This window comes from Bombus affinis, chromosome 1, assembly GCF_024516045.1.
Source record: "Bombus affinis isolate iyBomAffi1 chromosome 1, iyBomAffi1.2, whole genome shotgun sequence".
NCBI lineage: Eukaryota > Metazoa > Arthropoda > Insecta > Hymenoptera > Apidae > Bombus > Bombus affinis.
In genome coordinates, this window is record NC_066344.1 from 1939478 (window position 1) to 1961240 (window position 21763).

At 36.5% G+C, this 21763-nt stretch overlaps 1 protein-coding gene across 3 annotated transcripts in view; it reads left to right on the top strand.

Moving 5' to 3' along the window:
- LOC126915938 (dipeptidase 1-like) overlaps positions 1-21763 on the top strand; it is a 235620-nt gene that overhangs the window by 206182 nt on the left and 7675 nt on the right. Inside the window, exons 1-5 of one of the 3 annotated variants that reach the window (XM_050721109.1) lie at positions 518-583; positions 3586-3915; positions 16366-16498; positions 17570-17758; positions 19349-19551. In XM_050721109.1, the coding sequence (XP_050577066.1) occupies positions 533-583; positions 3586-3915; positions 16366-16498; positions 17570-17758; positions 19349-19551 (906 nt within the window). In that variant the 5' untranslated portion in view covers positions 518-532. Of the gene's footprint in view, positions 1-517; positions 584-3585; positions 3916-16365; positions 16499-17569; positions 17759-19348; positions 19552-21763 lie in introns of those variants that run through there. The other 2 variants (XM_050721120.1, XM_050721131.1) reach the window with 2 other exon arrangements.

Here is a 21763-nt window from a genome sequence, read left to right on the forward strand (position 1 = left end):
AATAACCGTCGCAATTCCATTGCCCTCGGTTCGCCGTAACAAATGAAATTAAACAAACGCGAATACTCCAAAGATAATAATCATCGTTATAATTTTATTCCTCTCGGTTTTCAATAACAAATATAATAAAATTACAGAACCGCTAACGAACTAATCATATCGAATCATCGTTATAATTTAGTCATCATCGTTGATAATCATTACGATTCTATTCCTCTCAATTGTCGATAACAATTGTGATAAAATTAAACCGTCGCTGTTAAATTGAAATCAATAATAATCGTTAGAACTTCATTTCTCTCGGTTCTAAATAATTCGACGAATAAAAAAAGGAAACAGAATTTCCCTGTGTTCGATCGAGGACCGGACAGAGGGCAGAATAATTGGAAAGGAAAGATAAAGCGATCCCTTTTTCTCCATCGTGCATTCTGACGTGCTTTGAAAAGCTCGTACCTTGAACAGACGTTCCGCGAAAAGGAATTCGTGCTCCTTTGACGAGGATCATAAACTATTCAGCTCCTGCAGCATCGCGATGACAGTTCACCGTGTCCCTGGGAATATTTGCAACTCACAGGATGAAACAGTAAATTATTTCTGGACGAAAACATCAAAGCTTTCCCCGGTCCTCTTCAGCTACCGTTGCTCACCTTCAGCTCTTTGGGTATCGCGTTCCTTTTCTCTCTTTAGAGAATCCCTGGCTGAGAGTGCGCACGACATCCCCAGTTGGATTACATTTTACATCCAGTTGGATTATATCGGCGAGATACATTCCCCGCCGCTATTATAAAATCTCTGTATTCAGATGGAAAGTAACGATCGAAGCAATTTTATTGTCACTCGAGATATCTTTGAACATGACGTACGGATTCGTTCGTTGAACTGCAATTTTTATGCTCCGTTGCCATAGTTTAGCCTCGGCCTTAAACGACGTCAAATCGACGCCTTCGCTATTTTCCCGGCATCGAAAAATCGACTACTACGAAAGAAATATTCGAATTGAAAAACATTCACGATCACAAATTCTAATCTACGATTTATCTTCGATATATGTTTACGTGATTATTGGAAAGAAAAATACATGTTGTTAAAACATTTATCGTACGTTTCGACAAGGTAGCAGAAAGAATTGGATAGACATTGGCGAATACCGGTGTGCACTCTGCGATTTCATTTTCGGTTTGACCGTCATAACTGCGAGTTTAGCTGGTCAATCGCTTGATTGAACCATAGTCTGGATTTGGCTGAGGTTACGACCGAGAAAGATCTTCGATAACCGAATCTCAGGATCGATGAAGCTCTAATCAAGCTGATTCTCGGGTAATGGAACGGAAGGGAGTTTGGCAGTAATTGGGCAGAAGTGAAATTAATTAGGACACGTTTATAGAAGCGTATTCAGACCTGTTTTTGATGATATCTGCCGCGTACTGTTAGGGTTTTATAACGTTATTCATTTCGTTTCTTCGGATTGTGTTTTTCATCGATAAGCATTAAATATGTATTTGAACAATCCTTTCGGCAAGGAATTAATCATTATAAATTTATTAATTCGTTCATTTCCAAGTTAAATTTGTCCGTTAAATTATGAAATTTCTTTAATTATTTGTTTTATTTCATTTTGTATTAACAGACCTTCGAACGACAAATGTTTCAATGTTGTCAATTCAATCGAAGAAATTTAATAAACTATATCTCTGATACATCATTTTTTCACGTTCTTTGTAACGAATCGTCCAAGCCAAAATGAGAAAAGTTTATTCGCCAACGTCAGAGGAATTAAGTAAAAAAACTTATTCTCCACTTGGTATTTATGGCTCGTACGATTAGCTACAGAACCGTCCCTAATGGCAGTCATAAAACCATGATCCGCCAGTAAATTGTTAGAATCATATGGCCCAAGTTTGCCTGGAAGGATCCCAAAACGTAATTTCACCTCGCTACTGGAAAAGACGCGTAAATTCGAGGGGGTAAATTCTTCGTAACTAATGGAATTCAAATTATGTATATGTGTCTACATAGCTATATACGTATACGTTCATTCGATAACTGGGAAACTTTCAGCCACCATAACTTTGAAAATATTCACATTCTTCACACGCGTTATATACACACATATGTAAGAAACGTGATATCAATAAGTATGTCGTTTAATCTTCTTCTTCAGTTTCTACCACGTGATTTAATCAAATACCTTCGATATGAAATTTTCTAATATCTTTAAATCTGCAAAAATTCTATATTTCTAAACCCATATTTTTACATATTGTATTTCAAAGTTTTCCATATATTTGAAATTTTTAATCTTCAAAAATTGTGTTCTTTCTTTCTTTCTTCAGCCTTTGCAACATTCTTCTTAACGTCATCTCTAATTATTTTTTAAGGTTTCTCTATGCACGACTAAAGAAATAGAATCTAAATAAATATTTGTTTTATTTTTAAGTACTATAATGTATATGTTTATTAAGGACAGAAATTGTAATAGTTTAAATCGACGGAGTTGTCCAAGTTTCTCTCTTTTGCTATTGTATTTGTTGCATCGTATGTGTTCCATTCAATGGTTTTTTTAAAAAATACAACTTGCAGCTAGCATAGAAAAATATACATTTATTCTTTCGACTTCTTTAAATTTTATAAAAACTGTCAAAAATACAGTTCAACGACCAATGCAACAACGACAAATGTTTGTTCAATTTTTAAATATTATAATATACATATATATATTTATTTATTTATTTTTCGGCTTCACAGCCTAGAAAAAGGACTTGGCTTACATATTTCTGACTCTCACTCGTTCTCATAATTTAATTAGAGCATCCAAAGACCCACGCTTATCCAAACTGCCATCCCAAACACACGTATCTCATCTTGTATCCAATACTAACACTTAAACATATATATCTTCATCGATACAAAACAATTCAAACAATACAAAACACAATAAAATTTGCTTTACCTCCTGTACGTTCTTACGTGTTTAAATCGCAGCCTCACATCTGTCACTGCGGATTTTCATGCATTTACGAGAAACTTAAAGCTGGAGAAATAGAATGCATACGATGTATTAGGTCGTCCGAAAAGTTTCTTTCGTTTTATAAGGAAATAATGGATGCACAACATTTTCCGTTTTACATTATTTTATCGAATTACCTATTTGATCCATTTTGTTCTATCAAGACAGAGATTACGACGTTCGACAGATTATGTTTCATGTTTGTATAAAGATGCGTTGTTGTAAAACACACGTCCGTAAAAGAAAGACACTTTCCGGACAAGCTAATATAAAAATGTATAACTCGTCGAAAGTTACGATATTTTACAATTGAGACAAATTCCTCTCTCACAGCTTAAATTCCATTTTTCCAATCGTACTGGAAAAACATATGAACTTCTATAGATCGTTCGCGATCTATTAATCATCCGACACCAAAAGCTGCAACATTCCTCTGACCGGGAATGAATCAAACATTCAAATATTTTCCTCCGCCCACGGAATTCCACAACCTCCGAGCTAACTTACTATTATCGCAATTGTTGGAATGTTCTTCGATAATTGCCGACTAACCACCGATAATCGAACCGGTGTTCCAGTGTGGCGGTCAGAGCGGTGTCTGGACAGCAAGCGTGATCATACTGTCAATCGGAAGCTGGGTCGGGAAAGTTGGCCCACGACCAGCCGATGGCGAGACTGCACACCTGACATCGCCCAAGGAAAGGTTGGAGACCGTGCGACAGGTTCTTTCCGAGGTGCCTTTGATCGACGGCCACAATGATCTGCCCTGGAACATTAGAAACTTCGTTCACAACCAGCTGGCCGAATTCGATTTCGACAAGGATCTGCGACAGGTCGCGCCTTGGAGCAAGAGCGCCTGGAGTCAAACTGACTTGGTTAGGCTACGTCAAGGCATGGTCGGCGGTCAGGTAATTATCTTAATTACAAATAGCCCGATTATCCATCGACTGTGGTTAATAGCTACGGTGGCTACCAAAGATATTTGCACACCATTGCGTCTATTATGGTATTCGAAAAACGGATCTAATTAGTTAGGTCCAAGCATGTTAAATTTCATTTCATTTTGTAGCATTCTCGTGTGACTATCGAAAATTTCATACTATGAAAATGAAACGTAGAACCCGATTAAAAGACGCTTAATTGGAAAATTAAGCTCAATAATTTCGTAGCCACTGTGATATTACGTTAGGTATTTCATTTTGAGCGTTTCAGGGACCGAACTATCCGTGTCTCTTGCCTGCTACATTCTGCGTATATTATCTGCTTTGGTTTTGTGTATCTCCGAAACGATTTGATCAAACGAAGCGACTGTTATTGACACAATGAAAGAATTTCAATGCGATTCATAACATATCGACGCGTTAACACATCGATTTAACGCGTGACTCGTGAAAGTTGATCAAAATAATTTTACACGGATGGAATTAAAAAGACGCGTGATAAGGATGATCGTCTCCCTTCGTCTTCGCAGATCCGCTCAAACGTTCGTTTCTGTTCACTTTTTTCGAGTTAATTATCTAAGGAAAAAAAAGATTCGAGAATTAAATTCTCGAAGCGGCAAATAAATAAATAAATGTTGAAGTGGTCTCCACTTCTACGAAAACTCCACATCTGGTCTTTTTAGTTTTCTCGAGCGCTGAAGCCATCGACAGCATATAGACAAAAGAATAGCAGGAAGGCAGACCATAAACAGTAGACAGGCGACGTTGGCTTAGGGGTTTTTCAGTTATAAGGTAACGCTGCTAGCGTGCGGATCTGGACCAGCTCAAATTGTATTCCTACTTATTATTGCACTTCTCTATTAAATTAAATATATATATTTTGTACCCTACACTTTATCCACGCGTTTTCTCTCCTTATACATCTAATAACCTCGACAATAAATATCTAGACAAATAAATATCAACAAACGTATCCGATAAACGAATGGGCAAGAGAATTTACGTTTAAAGTTCGACTCTTCTGTTACCCGATCAATCAGTTTCCTTGCTCCAGACTTAAAAATATCAAAGTTTAAAAATAGCAAGCTGTCTCAAGAATAAATCGGTGTTTACCATATAGTTAAACACAGGGGTTACTTCGGGTTACTCGTCTGGGACAAGTTGAATGCATCGATTAACGTCACAAAGCCTTGGAAACTCGTCACGCTCGACCATGGTGCACAAACACACGTACACGTTGTGTACAAGCGTACAGATTTAGCCAGCAACATGCTTACAGCCACGTAACCAAAGAATTAAGGAAAATTAAAGGAGAAATATTTTCGCAGCACAAAAGAAGGGAATAATAAAACAAGCCGGCTAGCCACCCCATGAAATTCGTTTAGTTGTTTATTTGGACAACTAGAAGGAACGTTGTAATTACTCAGCAGCCTCTTCGCAGGACCGATCTGCCTCGGTGCAGAACGGTCTTTCCAAACTTCCTCGATCTCACGCGAACGATTTTACCTGCACGCAATTCCGATAGTAGTTGAACGCTCACCATGCAAAACTTTTACGTTCATATCGTACGTACTGTATAAAACATTAAAAAATTGTATTAGCACTGTAACGAGACAGATAATCACGATTATACCGGTAGTATTTGTAATTAATGTAAAAATGTATATAGAAATTAGAGAAGATATTTGTTGCGAACGAATATGTACGCTTTGATACTTGATTTATACTGACTGTATGTTAAATTTGATTAAAATCGAAAACGCTAAGATCTCTATTAAATGCACCCTGGTATGTTACCAACGAAACAATCCACCGTGACTTCAAGATACCTACAGTCAAAGATGAAATACACAAGTCCAGAAGCAGATATAACACAAGAGTCAACAACCACTACAACCCATTAGTCGCCCAACTACTGGACACGACGGACCAGATCCGCAGACTAAAAAGAAAATACCCTCTAGATTAAATCCTTAGTTTCTACTAGAACCAACAATATAAAACTATTATAATCCATGTCATTGTATCACGCCAAATTAAGTTACTGAAAATTCTCAACGAGAATTGATTGTAAATATTCTAATAAATAAAAAAAAAAAAAAAAATTTGATTAAAGTTCCGCTAAAGTAACAATTTAACGATGAATTAATAATTAAAAAGCGTATTTACTACCGTGGCGGCACTCGACAACAAATACCGCCACTTGATACTAACTAGCCAATGGCGGACACGGTAGTGCATTTTCAGGACAGAGATGGAAAGAAAAACAAAAACAATATCGTACGTAAGCACCGCTCTACAGCGACTTAAATTTAAGTTACAAGTGTAAACCTAAAAAAAATGTAATATTGCATGGCTATGTCGTACCGTCTCGTACCGGTACTTTTGCCTGTACCACCCTACAATTAGAATTCAGCGTTTATTCTGGAAAAAAATCATGTAAAAAAAAAATATGTAAAAAACCTGGAATTAATAAACAAAGATTAAAAAAAAAAAAAAGTTAGCGCTTTAAGTTCGAACGTTCGGGACCCGAGTTCGATTCTCGGCGCCCGTAGTTCTATTTTCTTCCACGCATCGAGATAAAAGAATAATTAGCAGTACCCCAGCTGCGACATCTACTGCCGGCAACTACAATTATCACGGACGACATATTATACCACCTCACTACGTTCTTATGAAACCAGAAGATTGTAAATTTAAATCGCATTGGAAAAGAATAGCAGTAATATATTTTAACACTTAATTTCGTGTGTTTGCTATTTCGATATAGTTGCTTGCATTACACATTGAAAGGAATAGGAGGATCTCCTTCGTTCAAGTGATAATTCAGAAACGAAAAGCATGTGGAGTAAGAAAGCATCGTTAGAAAATTTGACGATTACACGCGCCAGTTTTATCGACTTGTCCGTATCTGTTCCCTTCGCATTAGTTTTATCATAACGACATTTATCGTGTCTTTGCAGATATCAAATTTCCTCTGTGTACGTGTCTCGCGTTGTACGAAACGAATTCTATGGAAACGAGACGTTAGACAGAAATATTTCCTGCTATCGAGTAGTAAAATTACGAGAAATTGAAACTTTCATGTAACATTTGTGTACCACATATTTATGTATCGAATTCTGAGGCGATTTAAGAGAAACGATAATGTTTAACACTAGAACTACTAGAACCAGCCCAAATGATTGGTCTTTAAAAAATACGTAATAATAGAATATTTGTATATTTATTGATTTATTACTTTCTTACTGAAGCAATTCCATGTTGTGTAGTACATTTTTGGTATTGTTAATCCATCTAGGACCATAATCCCTAAACGAGGATTGACACATTTATAAAATTGTAGAGCCAGTCATTTTGACTGGTGTAGTATTGCCAGTGTTGACATCTAGCGATTGGTCCGGAATTTTCCTGATAACTGGTATCATCATGTCGAACAATACGCGGTACAAATTTTAAAAACGTGTGGGAAGTTGTAGGAAACGAGGAAACTGGTTAATTAGGATTCGATAAACAGATTGCAGGACCCTTCTACACTATGACAAGTAGCAGACATTTTGACTGATATTGGTATAAGTAGCCTTGATACAAAATTATTTTCAGTCTGAATACATAAAAAACGAAATAAAACTCGTTATATTATTCTTTTAGTTATCGTTGCGAAAGTCATTACATCATCGCGGAAAAGAAATATAACACGAAGTAGGAATTTTAAAATAAAATTGCAAAACCAGTCAATTTAACTGGTGCGATAGTTCTAGCGTCAATTCTCATTTTCGATACACCCATAGATGGGGAAAAATAAGATTCGCGAAGAAGATTAGTAAAATACGTAATCGTACAAGAAGTTTATCCTTCGACCTTAATCCACCCTATAAAACAACCCTCTTTTGGCAAACTGTAGCTTATTATCGCCGATATCTCCCCTATATCTCGCGATAGCTTTAACGTTTTCTCCCCCTCGAGTTGGCTGATCCTCTGAACAGGGATCACCGGCGTCAAACAAAAATTCTGATCGGATTATTTGCGCCGAGGATGTGATTCCGTAAAACAAGCATAATCCTTTGGTATCGAAGCGATTTATCGGGACAGAATATCAAAGATATGGCGAACTAAACAGATTTAACGTATTGATCAGTCGTTGAATCTGAAGCGCTCGAAGCACGTTTATAATTATAAGCAGCTCGATCGTGACTTGCGGTGCAGGCGGCAGGACATTCGACCTTTCGCGTGTTCAACTTATTCGTCCGAAAGTGCGATAGGAAACGGACATTTCGCAGTTGAAGAGAACAGGTGGTTCGTATACACTGTCGCACGAAAATTTGCAATCGTGCGCCGTTTATTGTTAGTCGTTTGATCGTTTTCTAATCGTAACTAAGTTTTGTGACAGTATATGTTGGATTAGTACGTTATAAAATATACAATAAAGGGATATAAGATTTTTATATACAGGGTGCTTGGTAACTGGTGGTACAAGCGGAAAGGGGGTGATTCTAGGCGAAAAAAGAAGTCGAAAATATAGAATAAAAATTTTTCGTTTGAGGCTTTGTTTTCGAGAAAATCGACTTTGAATGTTGGCTCGGTACGCGTGCACTTTATCAGGTCTCGTTATAACGGATCTCACTGTAGATCGTTGTCTCGATGGATATTATCGCAGTTTAAGTTTGTTTTTGCCGTAACGGAAAATTAGGAATACATAATGAAATAATATGAAGTAATCATAAAATTTATTATTACAAAAATTGCTGAAAATATTGCCCATTCTGCCGAACACATACTTCTGCTCTTCTAATTAAATTTCTATGAACACTTTCTAACGTATTCGATTGTTTTAAGGTATGAAAGGCTACAATAATCTTTTCTTTCAATTGCTCGCAACTGGCGACTTCTTCAGAATAGACAATTGATTTAATATGGCTCCATAAATAAAATTCAAAGTCGATTTTCTCGAAAACAAAGCCTCAAACGAACAATTTTTATTCTATATTCTCGACTTCTTTTTTCGCTTAGAATCACCCTCTTTCCGCATGTGCCACCAGTTACCAACCACCCTGTATATATTAGGTTGTCCGAAAAGTTTCTTTCGTTTTATGAGGAAATAATAGACGTACAACGTTCTTTGTTTTATATTATTTTGTCGAATCCATTTTGTTCTATTGAGATAAACACCGTGACATTTCACAGACTTGGTTTCACGTTTGTATGAAGGTACACTGTTGTAAAAGACACGTTTGCGAAAGAAAGACACTCTCCGGACAATCTAATATAATATAAAATATTAATATACAATTTTAACAGTTTAATATTTGATTAAATTTGAGTTATCTTTTATTTAGGAGGAATCATTTATATGTGTTATATCCAAAAACATTGAAACGCACAGATGCTGCAATAGATCACTCATAGAGAAGAAATTGTTGTTAAATATTACTAGTTATATAAAAACATTCCGTTTGTCGTTGATGAGGTTTAGCAGTTTTTACGTAATTTACAAAAGTTGAGAGAATAAATGTGTATTTTTATATGCTGTAGTGTTTTTTTAATAATATCTTTGGATGGAACATATAGGATGTAGTAGAATGACAAATACAATAGCAAAAGAAAATTGTGTCTCTAAAATTTAGAGAAATTGTGTCACTTGCCATATGTTTGGTACCATATATTTATTTATTGCAATATATGCCTTTTTCTCAGAAAATATTGATCTCAGAACTAAAGTAGATTTTCTCTGTATGTAAAATTACTCTGCCAATTAAAGTAATTACTCTTTCTGTGCTTAATGGATGATTCAAATTTGCAAAATGAATATTTAAAAGATTGAATAAAACGCTACTGACACGTATAACGTCAGAGGGAAAGTTGCTGATGAAATGTTAACGTACACTATATTGGAAAATTCATAATGAAAAGAGGAACATTGAAAAGAACAATGAAAAGAACCGCATCCGGAATACTTAATTGCAAAACCGTTTACCAGAATCTGTATGTCCACTTCATTAAATCCCATTCGACTAATTTTGCTCTAACAGAGGAACCATTACGATGAAACAGCGTTGCAAATAACCTTGCATGTCGATTGAAGAGAATAACTTCTATACCCTGCTTACCATTGGATTACTGTGAAAGTCTTTTCCAGTCTCGTTTGCCTACGCTTTAAAACCTTTCAGAGCTTAAAAGCTGTACGAAAATAAAAAGTAACGCTTTCAGTAATTACTACCAAGTATAATAAAAGCTATCTCGAGAATATTGCTGTATTACAAAAAAAAGAAAGGAAATTTTCAGCTGAATCGCATCGATAACATAAAAAGATATTTTCTCCAAATATCCAGTTTCCTCTAAGACACAAATTTTCTTTGGTTCGTCTTTCGCTATTAACGAAAGGAAATATACACAGGATGTATCGTCACACATTTATACATATTCGTGTGAATACGATTATTTATAACATACGAAGTGCCTTCATTTTTCAACATCTTTCGTAAATTGACAAAACAAAAATTAAATTACGAAAGAAGAACGAATAAAAACAGACAATTGTACGGTTTCTTTTAAAATTTCTATAAAAATACCTGTATATCACGGCTCTAAAATAAATATAAACGCTTGTTTATTTATGATAGAGTATAATTCGTTGGCAAGATTATAAACTAGGAAACACGGATGTTGTTCTTATTCTTGTTAGCTATCGTACAATATTTATGTAACAATAAAGTTTATTTATTTTTTAACACGTTTATGTAACAAAGAGCATTACCATTTAAGGAATACGTTGTTCTCGACTCGTTTGAATGTCAAACTACGCAGAAACATGCAAAACGTTTCTCTACGATAGAGAAACTATCCTGATTAATTCTAATTAAATTTCATATCGCGTCATACAGATACATATACTACATGATATATTTGTTTGTTATTTCACAGAAACCCCAAGCAAATAGTAGCTACTTAATCTCTAATTAGTTTGCCATTAATTATCAATATTCGATACTATCAATATAAACGATACTTAGGGACGTCGGTGTACATAGAAAACGCTCGCAGTTTCGTACGAGTCAGAATACGCAGAAGATGAAAATCGGAAATCGCTTCTACCTATTTACTTCTCCATTAATTAATAACATTCTGTATCGTTCATACAAACCCACGAAATTATGGCCGTGCGATGTTTACGAACGACAGCGTACGTATAGAACGTTTGGAGTTTCGCGCGAGACAGCGTGCAAAGGGCAGAAATCGGACAGACGGTCGACGCAATATTCGTCGTTCGGTGAGAGCCGTTTCAAATCCGGCAAGCAACGTTTCAGCGCAGTGAGCCGGATATCCCCGGGAGCGGCAATATTAAGAAAGACAAGGTTGCCGCGAGATGACACAGAAAACGTTGCTTCTTCGCCAAGGTAACCGTGTAACGCGACACACATAATGAAACACACGGCAACGATAGTGTGCGCTAGCTGGCGAAACAGAAAACGGCCCGATATTACGTTGCACAAACACGAGCAAGCCCGATATCATCCCTCTCTGCGCGTTGCGCCAGCGTTTTCCACCGCAAGCTCGTTACCGGTTCTCCAGGTTTTCTGACTGCTTCTTTTTACGTAGCAGCTACCTAGCCGGTTGGCTTTCTTCCTGCTCGGCTGTTTCTCGTTTTTCCACTTTTCCTTTTGCCACGTTCGCGCTGGATATGCCATTACCGCGCCACCCAGCCGAGCATTCGTCGCAGCAACCAACGATCCTGAGAATCGTCAGCGAAATCGCGACGCGTGTCCCCACCTACGAAACGTACGATGGAATTTAGAGAACGAGATTGTACGATGTTTCGCGGTTTAGTTTTCCACTCGGTTGAACATAGTTTGCGTTTTAGGAGACAACACGAACGATCAACTGTCGAGAATAATAACGTTAGGATAAAGCAGGTTTGCTAGAGTCTGGCAAATTGCAATATATTAGTGTAGGATCTTTACTATAATTAGTTCATTTACATAAATGGATTAGACAGATGTTGGTTAAACAGGAAACGATGGTTGTTTAACGCGAACTAATCACAATAACGTATTATAATTAAGACAATTAGATAGTTAATTTGCAACTCTCGTCACCACGGATCCAACGCTCTCTCTTACGCGGACCACATTCTCTCGACAACGCTAGCAACACTATCTCCCTGACATCTCGATTCACACTCTCTGGCTTCTCAACTCGCACTCTCTGGCTTCTCAACTAACACTGACTGCTAATTCGTCTTTCTCCCTTAGCATCCCTTTGTCTTTTATCTTACCCCCACCACGCACGTGTTCCGCAACCGCTCGTGGCCAGAGTCACGCAAGCCTTTTCCACGAAACTATTCGATCGAAGGATCGACGATACATTGTTGGGCCTGTCGCCACTTCGGCTTTCTCGCGACGTTGTTTATAATTCGCCCGATAGATGTCTTTCTTTTACAGACGCGTCTTTTACGATACAAACAATACAAATTTTAATACAAACATGAAACCTAATCTGTCGAATCGTAATCGTAATCTTTATCTTGATAAAGCAAAATGGATCGTACGTAATTCGATAAAATAATATAAAACGGAAAATGTTGTGTATCCATTATTTCCTTATAAAGCGAAAGAAACTTTTCGGACGACCTAATATCTTTTAATTCAACTTTGCACACCAAATAGTCAAAGTTGTACGTGGCTATATCATTAGTCCGTAATAGAAGAATAAAACTCGATTTATCTGAATTTGTCAACGGGCAAGTAATTTATGTAATTGGAGTTCGTTTAATAGGAGATCACCGATTTTCCTCGTTACCCATTATTTTTCCTTCGCATAATAGGGGGGCTCGCGTTCAGACAAGTGAATCGAGCCGGCAAAAGTTCGGCTGATCGGACATTAACTGGAATTTCGTTCGAATAAATGGAGTCCAGATGAACGTGGTTCTACCGTAATAACGAACGAATTGAAAAGTATTGTGCACTTTAGATCTAACGAGATTAAGAAATAAAAGTAGAGCCTAAGAATTGGAAAACACCATTGTCCATTTTAAGTCCAACCACTATGGTAAACAGCGAGTAATTCCAACATAGAAATTCTTCAACGATTCCAATCAAAAACTCCAAGATCCTTAATAGATGGCACCTTGGTATGTTACCATTGAAACGATACACCGTGACCTTAAGTTACCTACAGTTAAAGAAAAAATATCCAAATTCAGCAATAGATATAACATAAGAATTAACTACAACCAAAACCCACTTGTTACGCCCCGAGGCTTACTATAGGCCATGTTCCTAACCGTCTCCCTTGGTACCACAGTGTCGCGGACAGATCGTCTTACATGACCGGCAAAATATACCCAAGGTAGCGATAAGCGTATAGCTGTCGTCAAGCAGCGAGTTCTAGAAACATCGATTCGCCTTCGGTCCGTTATTTTACACAAAGAAGGTGGCATACGTGATCATAGGCGCGAACGGTTGCGAGAGTCGAGCGTGGTGGGGGTCGTCCCCCAAAGAAGACAAAGGAAAAAATCAAAGGGCAGTTAGTATCATTTGAGGATTCGAACGGAGTGCATCGAGAGATTCAGACGAATAAAATCCAGGTCGCTTAGTCTAACGAATACATCGAGAAATATTATAAAGTCGGGTCGAATTGTAATAACAAACGAGTTGTATCATCGTTAAATCATTTGTGACGTGCTCGTTATAATTTTAAATATTGTTGGAAATGAAAGCTTATATTAACCCTGTTATTTCAGTGTTACAATCATTTGAACTACCTGTGTTATCCTAATCGAAACAGGGGAACTACCGATTCGCGGCGTCGATTGTCAGAATTGTAGGAAGAATTTACGCCTTTCGCTGACGCGTTTTCCTCGCGATCGCGTCTCTTCGCGAACGGTCGTAACACCACTAGTTATTTAATTAATTGACACGACGGATTAGATCCGCAGGCTAAAAAGACATTACCCTTTAGATTTAAACGTTAGATTCAGCTGGAACCAAACATACGATAATCATTTATTATTCAGGTTATAGTACCACGCCAGAATAATTTACTTATAATTCTCAATGAGAATTGGTTGTAAGCTACTTCCAAATAAAATAAAAGGTCCAACCAGAGAAAATATCAAGAACCGTCGTAGAAGCAAAGTGATTTGTACACGTCAGCGAATTACGATAATAACAAGTTAACATCGTTGAACAAATTTCTTATTTTCTTACGAGTCCATCTATGCTGATAGAAGAGTATTACGAAAATTGAATCAGAAAATAAGTTTCAACGAACGTGTAATTCATTCGTTTCCGGTTACACTTGTTTTTCCCTAAGGAAAACAGAAGTTCGCCACAAGGAACCATAAAGGAAACCAATCTCCGCTCCCAGGCGAGGACTGTATACGTAAGAGAAAACGGAAGATGAAAAAATGTTCTATGTCTAGTACATCATCTTCCGTATATTGCGTAACCACAACGCAACAATTTTCTTTTTCGATGTTCCTTCTTTCTGCTTTGCATTTTCTGTTTTACGCGACAAACTCTCGCCTTCAATTTTCTGCAAATTCAATTTATTCTGTCGCGAAAAATAATTTCCTATTTGCCCGGGCGAGACGGGTTTCGATTACGAATAATCAAAATGAAAATAAAAGTAAAAATAAATAGAGGCGGAGATAAATTATCGAACTGTTTTTTAACTTCGGTATGCGTGTCAAAAGTTTCGATTCGATTCGTTTAATTATTTAACGAAAGCAACAGAGTTTCACCTGCTATTTATTTATTATTTATTATTTATAATCCGAAGCTTCCGCTCGTCGATAAAAATTCATTACTCGTAGCGTTGTTCGAAAACAGCGAAAATATCAAACCTGAGAGGAAATCGATATTTCAGAGAACGCGTGAAAAATGTTATAACACACATTGTCCAGCCTTATTATAAAAATGAATCTAAAAATTGTGAAACCGATAAAACTGCAATTAATCGATCGCTATTTTCAAAGTTTCACAGTCACTGAAATTTCCTGCTTAGAAAGCTGCGTCGTCGTAAAAATTTTTTGGTATTCGCTACGATTCATCGATTCGTTTCGTTACGTTCAAAGAATTCTGAAAATAATTATAAATTTGAAATCGAATTAAATTAGAAAATGTGTTGAAAATAACAACGTGAGTTCTCGCTCGCCATCTATATGCTAGTTACAAAAGGAGTAACTAGAAGTTGTTCCTAGACACGGTCGATAGACCTGATCGATAGTTTTAGGACCCCTCTTGCCTTTTTCCATTCATTCGTTTGTGACCCTTCTAAGTGTGTGCAATAAAGTTTTTTTTGCTCCGAGAAGTGTGGATTTATTATCTATATAACATAATAATAACTAACGCGATCCTACCTCTAAATCGTAAAATAACAACAAAATGGATACGACGAGAGACAAAGGAAAATTGACATATTCGTATTTTCATTTTTATTCGAAATTGAACCTCGCCAGTTGCTATAACTATATCGTTGCAATCTTTGTGGCTCGATTAACCGCAAGTTACAACGAATTTTCATGCAGACGATTATTTATGGACGCTACGTGATACCATATTTGCGGTACGATGAATCACGAGCGTAGAACCACCCTCATAAAATTTGTCACAGTTTCGCAGGATAAAGTAATACGTAATAAATTGGAGTACAATAATGGACAACGATCTTATTAAACTGCAATAATGAACCAAAATTCGAGCAACGTTGCCCATCGATCATCAGACGTTTTAGTTGAATGTGTTGCGAACTCTGTTCACCCAACTTTCTCAGCTGACTGATATAATGGATTACGTGATAAAAGAGGCAACGTATGGAATATACGTAATTCAAAAATTTATCAAAATATTCTCGATCTTGCAAATTAATCGTCGAACGATATAAAAATATAAATCGCCTTTTAAACGACTAAACGAAAGGAGAACGAAGAAAATTAAAAAGTATATGGTATAGAAAAGCCAGAGAAACGTGATACGCTAAAACGTAACGTATAGTGGAAAGCAATTGAATTAAAATATTTCTAAAAAATTTAAAATATTAATAAAATACAAAGATCTTAAAATATGAAAATTGAAATACTGAGAGTATCAGCGAAATTGCTGAGATATTACATCCAAAAATAGGAAAATAATAGCGACATAATACATCAACGTCAGCCACTACGTGTCTTTCAAACAACGAATTACGTTGTTCTAAAAACGTGCGAAGAAACGAAATTAGAAATATCGTGGAAGATTCTAAAGGAAATATCGTGCCGTAAACACGCGGTTTTGACTTTCTCAAAAGAGAAAATTTTCGTTCATTTTTCGCATACCTACGTTCCTTGCAAGCGTATTCAGCCTCGACGATATTTCTTCCTCTCTTTCTCTGCTCTTCCTAATTAACCAAAGAATAATCCGGCTCGTACCTTGTTCACAGTTTTGGGCTGCTTACGTGCCGTGCGAGTCGCAGCATCTCAACGCGGTCCAGCTGACTCTGGAGCAGGTGGACCTCATTAAGAGGCTCATAGACAAGTACTCGCAACACATGCAGTTCGCTGCATCTTCAACGGGTGAGTATCTTTCACGATTATCTGAAACAGCCACAAATCTGAACTCTACCGCTCCCTGACTACCCTCTGTTTCTTAAGCAGACAAATCGTTAAAAAGAAAGAAAAATATAATACGCGTGATAAGCGCGAAACTAAAGAAAAAAACGAAATAATAAAGATAAGTGACTACGATGATTAGCAAGAAAGATTTATCTTTATCTTATCTTACTCTTTTTTTTTATTATTTAATTTATACTTTACAATTTGTCCAGCTGGACGTAAACTATGTTAAATAGGTAGTTTCCTTTGTTTTCTTCGAAAGAGGATATACCAAACGCGATGAGTTAACACTCAGCCAACAGCGCGCCCCACAGCGAGCCATACGTTTCCACCGCGGATTTTTCCAAGTATCGAGGACTAATATTCAATGCTTAAAAAACAAAGAAGTCTAGAAATTATTTAAGCGGTTAATTATATTTCGCGGTAATGATTTTATTTAACGATTTCAAATATTGTTTATACGAAACATCATATCAAAAGTATATATTAAAAGTATTAAAAAATATAGGTGAAATTAAAAACATCGAAGGTGACTAAAGATAAATAACACGACTTGAACGTGAAATGAAAAATTCATAATGCATTCTAATATTTGTTTACAGTGTGGTATCGTTCGATTATAACTTTATTTAGCCATAACTGATAGTGTAACTTTTTAATTAATTTTAACATCGCTTAGGCTGATGTATTTTATTATATATTGTACTTTATAAAAGCAGAGAAGGTGGCGCAATTAATTGGGAACAATTCCAGGTAAACAATAACTGATAATAACAACAACAACAAAAAAAAAAGAAAACGCGTTGCCAAAGTGAAAAAGGCAGATCTCCCCTCTGTGAAGAACATCGTTGCGTGATCAAACGGGGAGATCTCCCTATTCGGTTGGCTAAGTGTTAACACTTAACGGTCTAAGTTAACACTCAGAAAGAACAAAACCGAGGAAATAAATAATTACTAGGAAATAAATAAGTACGTAACTCAATACTATGTCTACAAACGAGATTGTACAGGTGATACTGACTTAATTTTCAGAGATTCTAGATGCTCACGAAAGAGGCAGGATAGCTTCATTGATCGGGGTGGAAGGTGGACATAGCCTAGGAAGTAGTTTAGCTGTTTTAAGAACACTGTATCAATTGGGTGTACGGTATCTCACACTCACGCACACTTGTAACACACCGTGGGCGAAAAGTTCGTCGGTAGAAGACGAAGAGGAGGATGGTGAGTAATATAGATAAACTATGAATATTTAAGTAAACGTAATTTTTAAAAAAGCGAGAAATAAATAGAAATTAACTTTACCCAATAAATGTTATTACGAGTACTATACTTGGAGTGTTTTATATATTTCTGCACTTTACGCGCGCTCTCTGCACTTTCATGGCTTGAAATTTCTTATAAATATATAACAATCTAGATACAAAAATATTTGCAATGGAACTTTATTTTGTGTTGAGGTTGACAGGTAGAATATAACTTAACTGGTAAGAACACGTAGAATATACAGTTAAAGGCAATATGATTTGCAAGTGATTTTACTGCTAGCGATAATTCGTTTCACACGAATGTTGAATAATTAATAAAGTACAATATGGTGAATTTAATTTATTGAGGTCGACTGATAGGGGAACGAGTGGATGAATTTGTAATAGAAAAATATATCGAAATAAGTATAGGTATAAGTACAGGTATAGTGTATACTGATTCAGATCCTCATTCTTTCAGTGTTACGATACAATAGAAGAAGGATGATAGGGAGCACGTTCATATATTTATGGCAAAGGACATTACCAAAAAGTTAACATTGGTGTGTAGCTCTAGCTGAAGGCTACAAGAAACAGCGATAGAAATCTACCTATAGCTCTTCTGTTTCTAGACCTTGTAACCCAAAACAAAACTTATATTCAAAGACACAATGATATGCATCTCTCTTTATTTCAATTTTTTTCACTAAATTCTATTCTCTTCGTAACAGCATATTCTCCGGGTCACGGATATACAAAAGAAAAGGTGCAGAGTTTTTCTCGAAATAATTACTTCGACATTTTTCACACTGAAATGATAATGAAATTAAAAATATTCGGTATCGCGACTATCGCGTACATATTCAATGAAACATGGTGTATTATGTAATCTTCATTATACTCATTATTATATTATCATACTATATTATATAAGCTTGTCGGAGATGTAGGGACATCGGGCCTTTCTTTTGGAAGATTCCCCAATACTTGGGCTCAAGGTGACATAACTGGTCGCCGAACGTAGCCACGGTCACGGGATGAACGAAATGTCTTACAGAGGAGGTACTAGTGTTGAAGGATTCGCTGTATAAACAATCAAGTCTTGATCAGGAGCAATGCTGGTTTACGTGGAACTGCCTAGTTACGGCGCTTGGGAATTTGTTGATATTCCCGATCGATATGTATTTGACATATGTAACTGTATCTGTCTTTTATTTTGCAATCTCCTTGGAGAGTTTTCTGTCTTTGACTTGGAGGGAGTCTGAAAGTAACCCAGCGTCTGAGTTAACGTGTCTGCGTGCTACAAAATGTATTCCATTGTACAAAGAGTTTACCCGTTGACCGTGGATTCGTTATTGAGCCCAGGAACATTGTCAATAGCTTTTGTTATACTTATTAATTATTTCACGCCCAAAATTTCTAACGAATCCCGACAAGCTATAAAAAGATATATTAATAGCATAACGCGATTGGAAAATGAAAAATCCAAAGTTTCGTTGTATCAGGCAGATAAATGTTTCGACAGTAAGTAGAGAGAGGGAGAAAGCTAAGTTCTCGTTTGTTTCAGGAGGCGGTCTAACGGCGTTCGGGAAAACAGTAGTTCAGGAAATGAATAGGCTGGGAATGCTGATAGACCTTAGTCATACAGCGAGGGCAACCATGAGGGACGCATTAAGAGCCAGCAAAGCACCCGTCATTTTTTCTCACTCCTCGGCCTTCGCTATTTGTAATTCCTCGAGGAACGTTCCCGACGACATTTTAAGGCAGCTGGTAAGCAGGAGCCGCGTTATTCGACTGTTTTCCTGTTTAATTAAATTTAAATTAAGATAAATATTTCGCTGAAAAAGATTAATATATCGGAATGAATAAAAGAAATAAATCTAATTATATTCAAATTATTAAAATTACCGATCCTCCCTCGAGAAGGGAAAAGGATAAGGGAAAGACACATTCTCAGGAGCAGAACGAAAATTAAATTCAAATTTCATAAAGGAAAGATAGGCGGGAGCTTTGGTATTAAATTTGAAGAAAAGACAGCCGATAAATAATAAAAGCTCTGGAAATTTTCTAAAAGATATTTCAAACTAAATTATCATCTTCGTTGTTGGAGAAAAATGAAGAGACATACGTATACAGTGCAGCGAATAATTATAAACTCAAACCTTATTTTTAGATTTGTCATAACACTGGAAGAAACATCGATGAAATTGTCTGTATAATTTCATGTTAGAATATAAAACAAAACTGACGATGCAACAAACAAAAATTGTCTTCTTTCGAAGTCTGAAAAATATTAAATTTTCTCTTAAAATTATGTTTTCGACTACAAAAAAGATGTAAAGTCAATATTACACGTTGATTTCGTTAAATGTTTTGTGTATTTCCCTTTACTTCTTGTTGCTTCTATTAATCTGTTAGATATACTATCCACTGACTTACTTAAAGTTTCGTTTTGAATATCCACCCTCTGCGGATTTCATTCTTTATTCAAGTTTAACCATATTTTCTATAGGTGACTTCTCCTGCTCGTAAACTTTTCTTCGTGGAATTCCCCGCAGGTCTCGATCGGGTTCAGACGAGGACTCGACGCTAGCCATGGTAATAATTCCATTGCGAAATCCTGGAACCACGGCTTCCTAACAGCGGCTGCACGAATAGCAACATTGTCTTGTTGAAAAGCTGGCTCTCTGTCTTCTATTTCATTTACGAAGGACGATAATTCTCCATGTAACGGAGATGATCAGGAGCTGATATCCTACAGCGTTCGATTTATCCCCTACAAAAGCAATTTCGCTTATCCAAACATGATCAGCGATTTCTTGGAAATATCGAATAAAATAATATGGTGGACGGTGTGACGTATTGTTGGTTAAATCAATAATCAGACGAGTTAATTTAATTAACTATATTTACAGGTATTTTAAAGTGTAGAATACAAAGTTAATCGCAAGCGTTGTTCGCTTGATGATACTCGTTATATGATTGATTCGTTATACTAGTTCGCTGAACTGACTGACTTACTGACTCGATACTGATATCCATTCGCACTAATATTGACTCGTGCAGAACTTTTTTTTTTATTTGGTAGACTTTTTACAATCAATTCTCATTGAGAATTATAAGTAAATTATTTTGGCGTGGTACTGTAACTTGGATTATAAGAGTTTATAGTATGTTTGATTCTAGTTGAATCTGATGCTTAAATCTAAAGGGTATTGTCTTTTTAGTCTGCGGATCTGATCCGTCGTGTCAAGTAATTGAGTAACTAGTGGGTTTTGGTGGTTGTTAACTCTTGTATTGTATCTGTTACTGAATTTGGATATTTCTTCTTTAACTGTGAGTAACTTAAAGTCGCGGTGTATCGTTTCATTGGTAACATACCAAGGTGCATCTGTTAAGGATCTTAGAGCTTTTGATTGGAATCCTTGGAGAATTTCTATGTTGGAATTACTCGCTGTTCCCCATAGTTGGATCCCATAGGTCCAAATAGGTTTTAACGTGGCTTTATATAGCATTATTCGTGGAGAACTTGGTCGTCTACTTATACTGGTCGAGGGCGGACTACCGAAAGGGTTGAACTTGTCGCAGGTTGTAGGTTGCATGTAGCAGAGTTTGTTTATTACATTATGTGCGTCGTACAGTGTTAATCCTCTGTGGCAAAACAACTATGTGAGGCATCTGCGTATCGCGACGTCCTAAGACGCATACAGTAACATGTGTCGCTACAATAACATAAGAAAATATGATATGTTTGAGTTTATAATTATTCGTAGCGCTGTACATAGTGGAAAAATATTCTCTGCTATACGATAGCTCGTAAAACGTTTGTCAAATAAAAGTCCTGTTCGAGGATCTGTTAACGATCTACGTAGATTTGTTGCGAAATTGAAAAGAAAAGTGACGGTTTTCGCGCTTTCTCTCGCACCAGATCGTTCTTCTTCCTCTCCAGAGGATAGACGATTATCTGTGCAGCTGGTCTCCC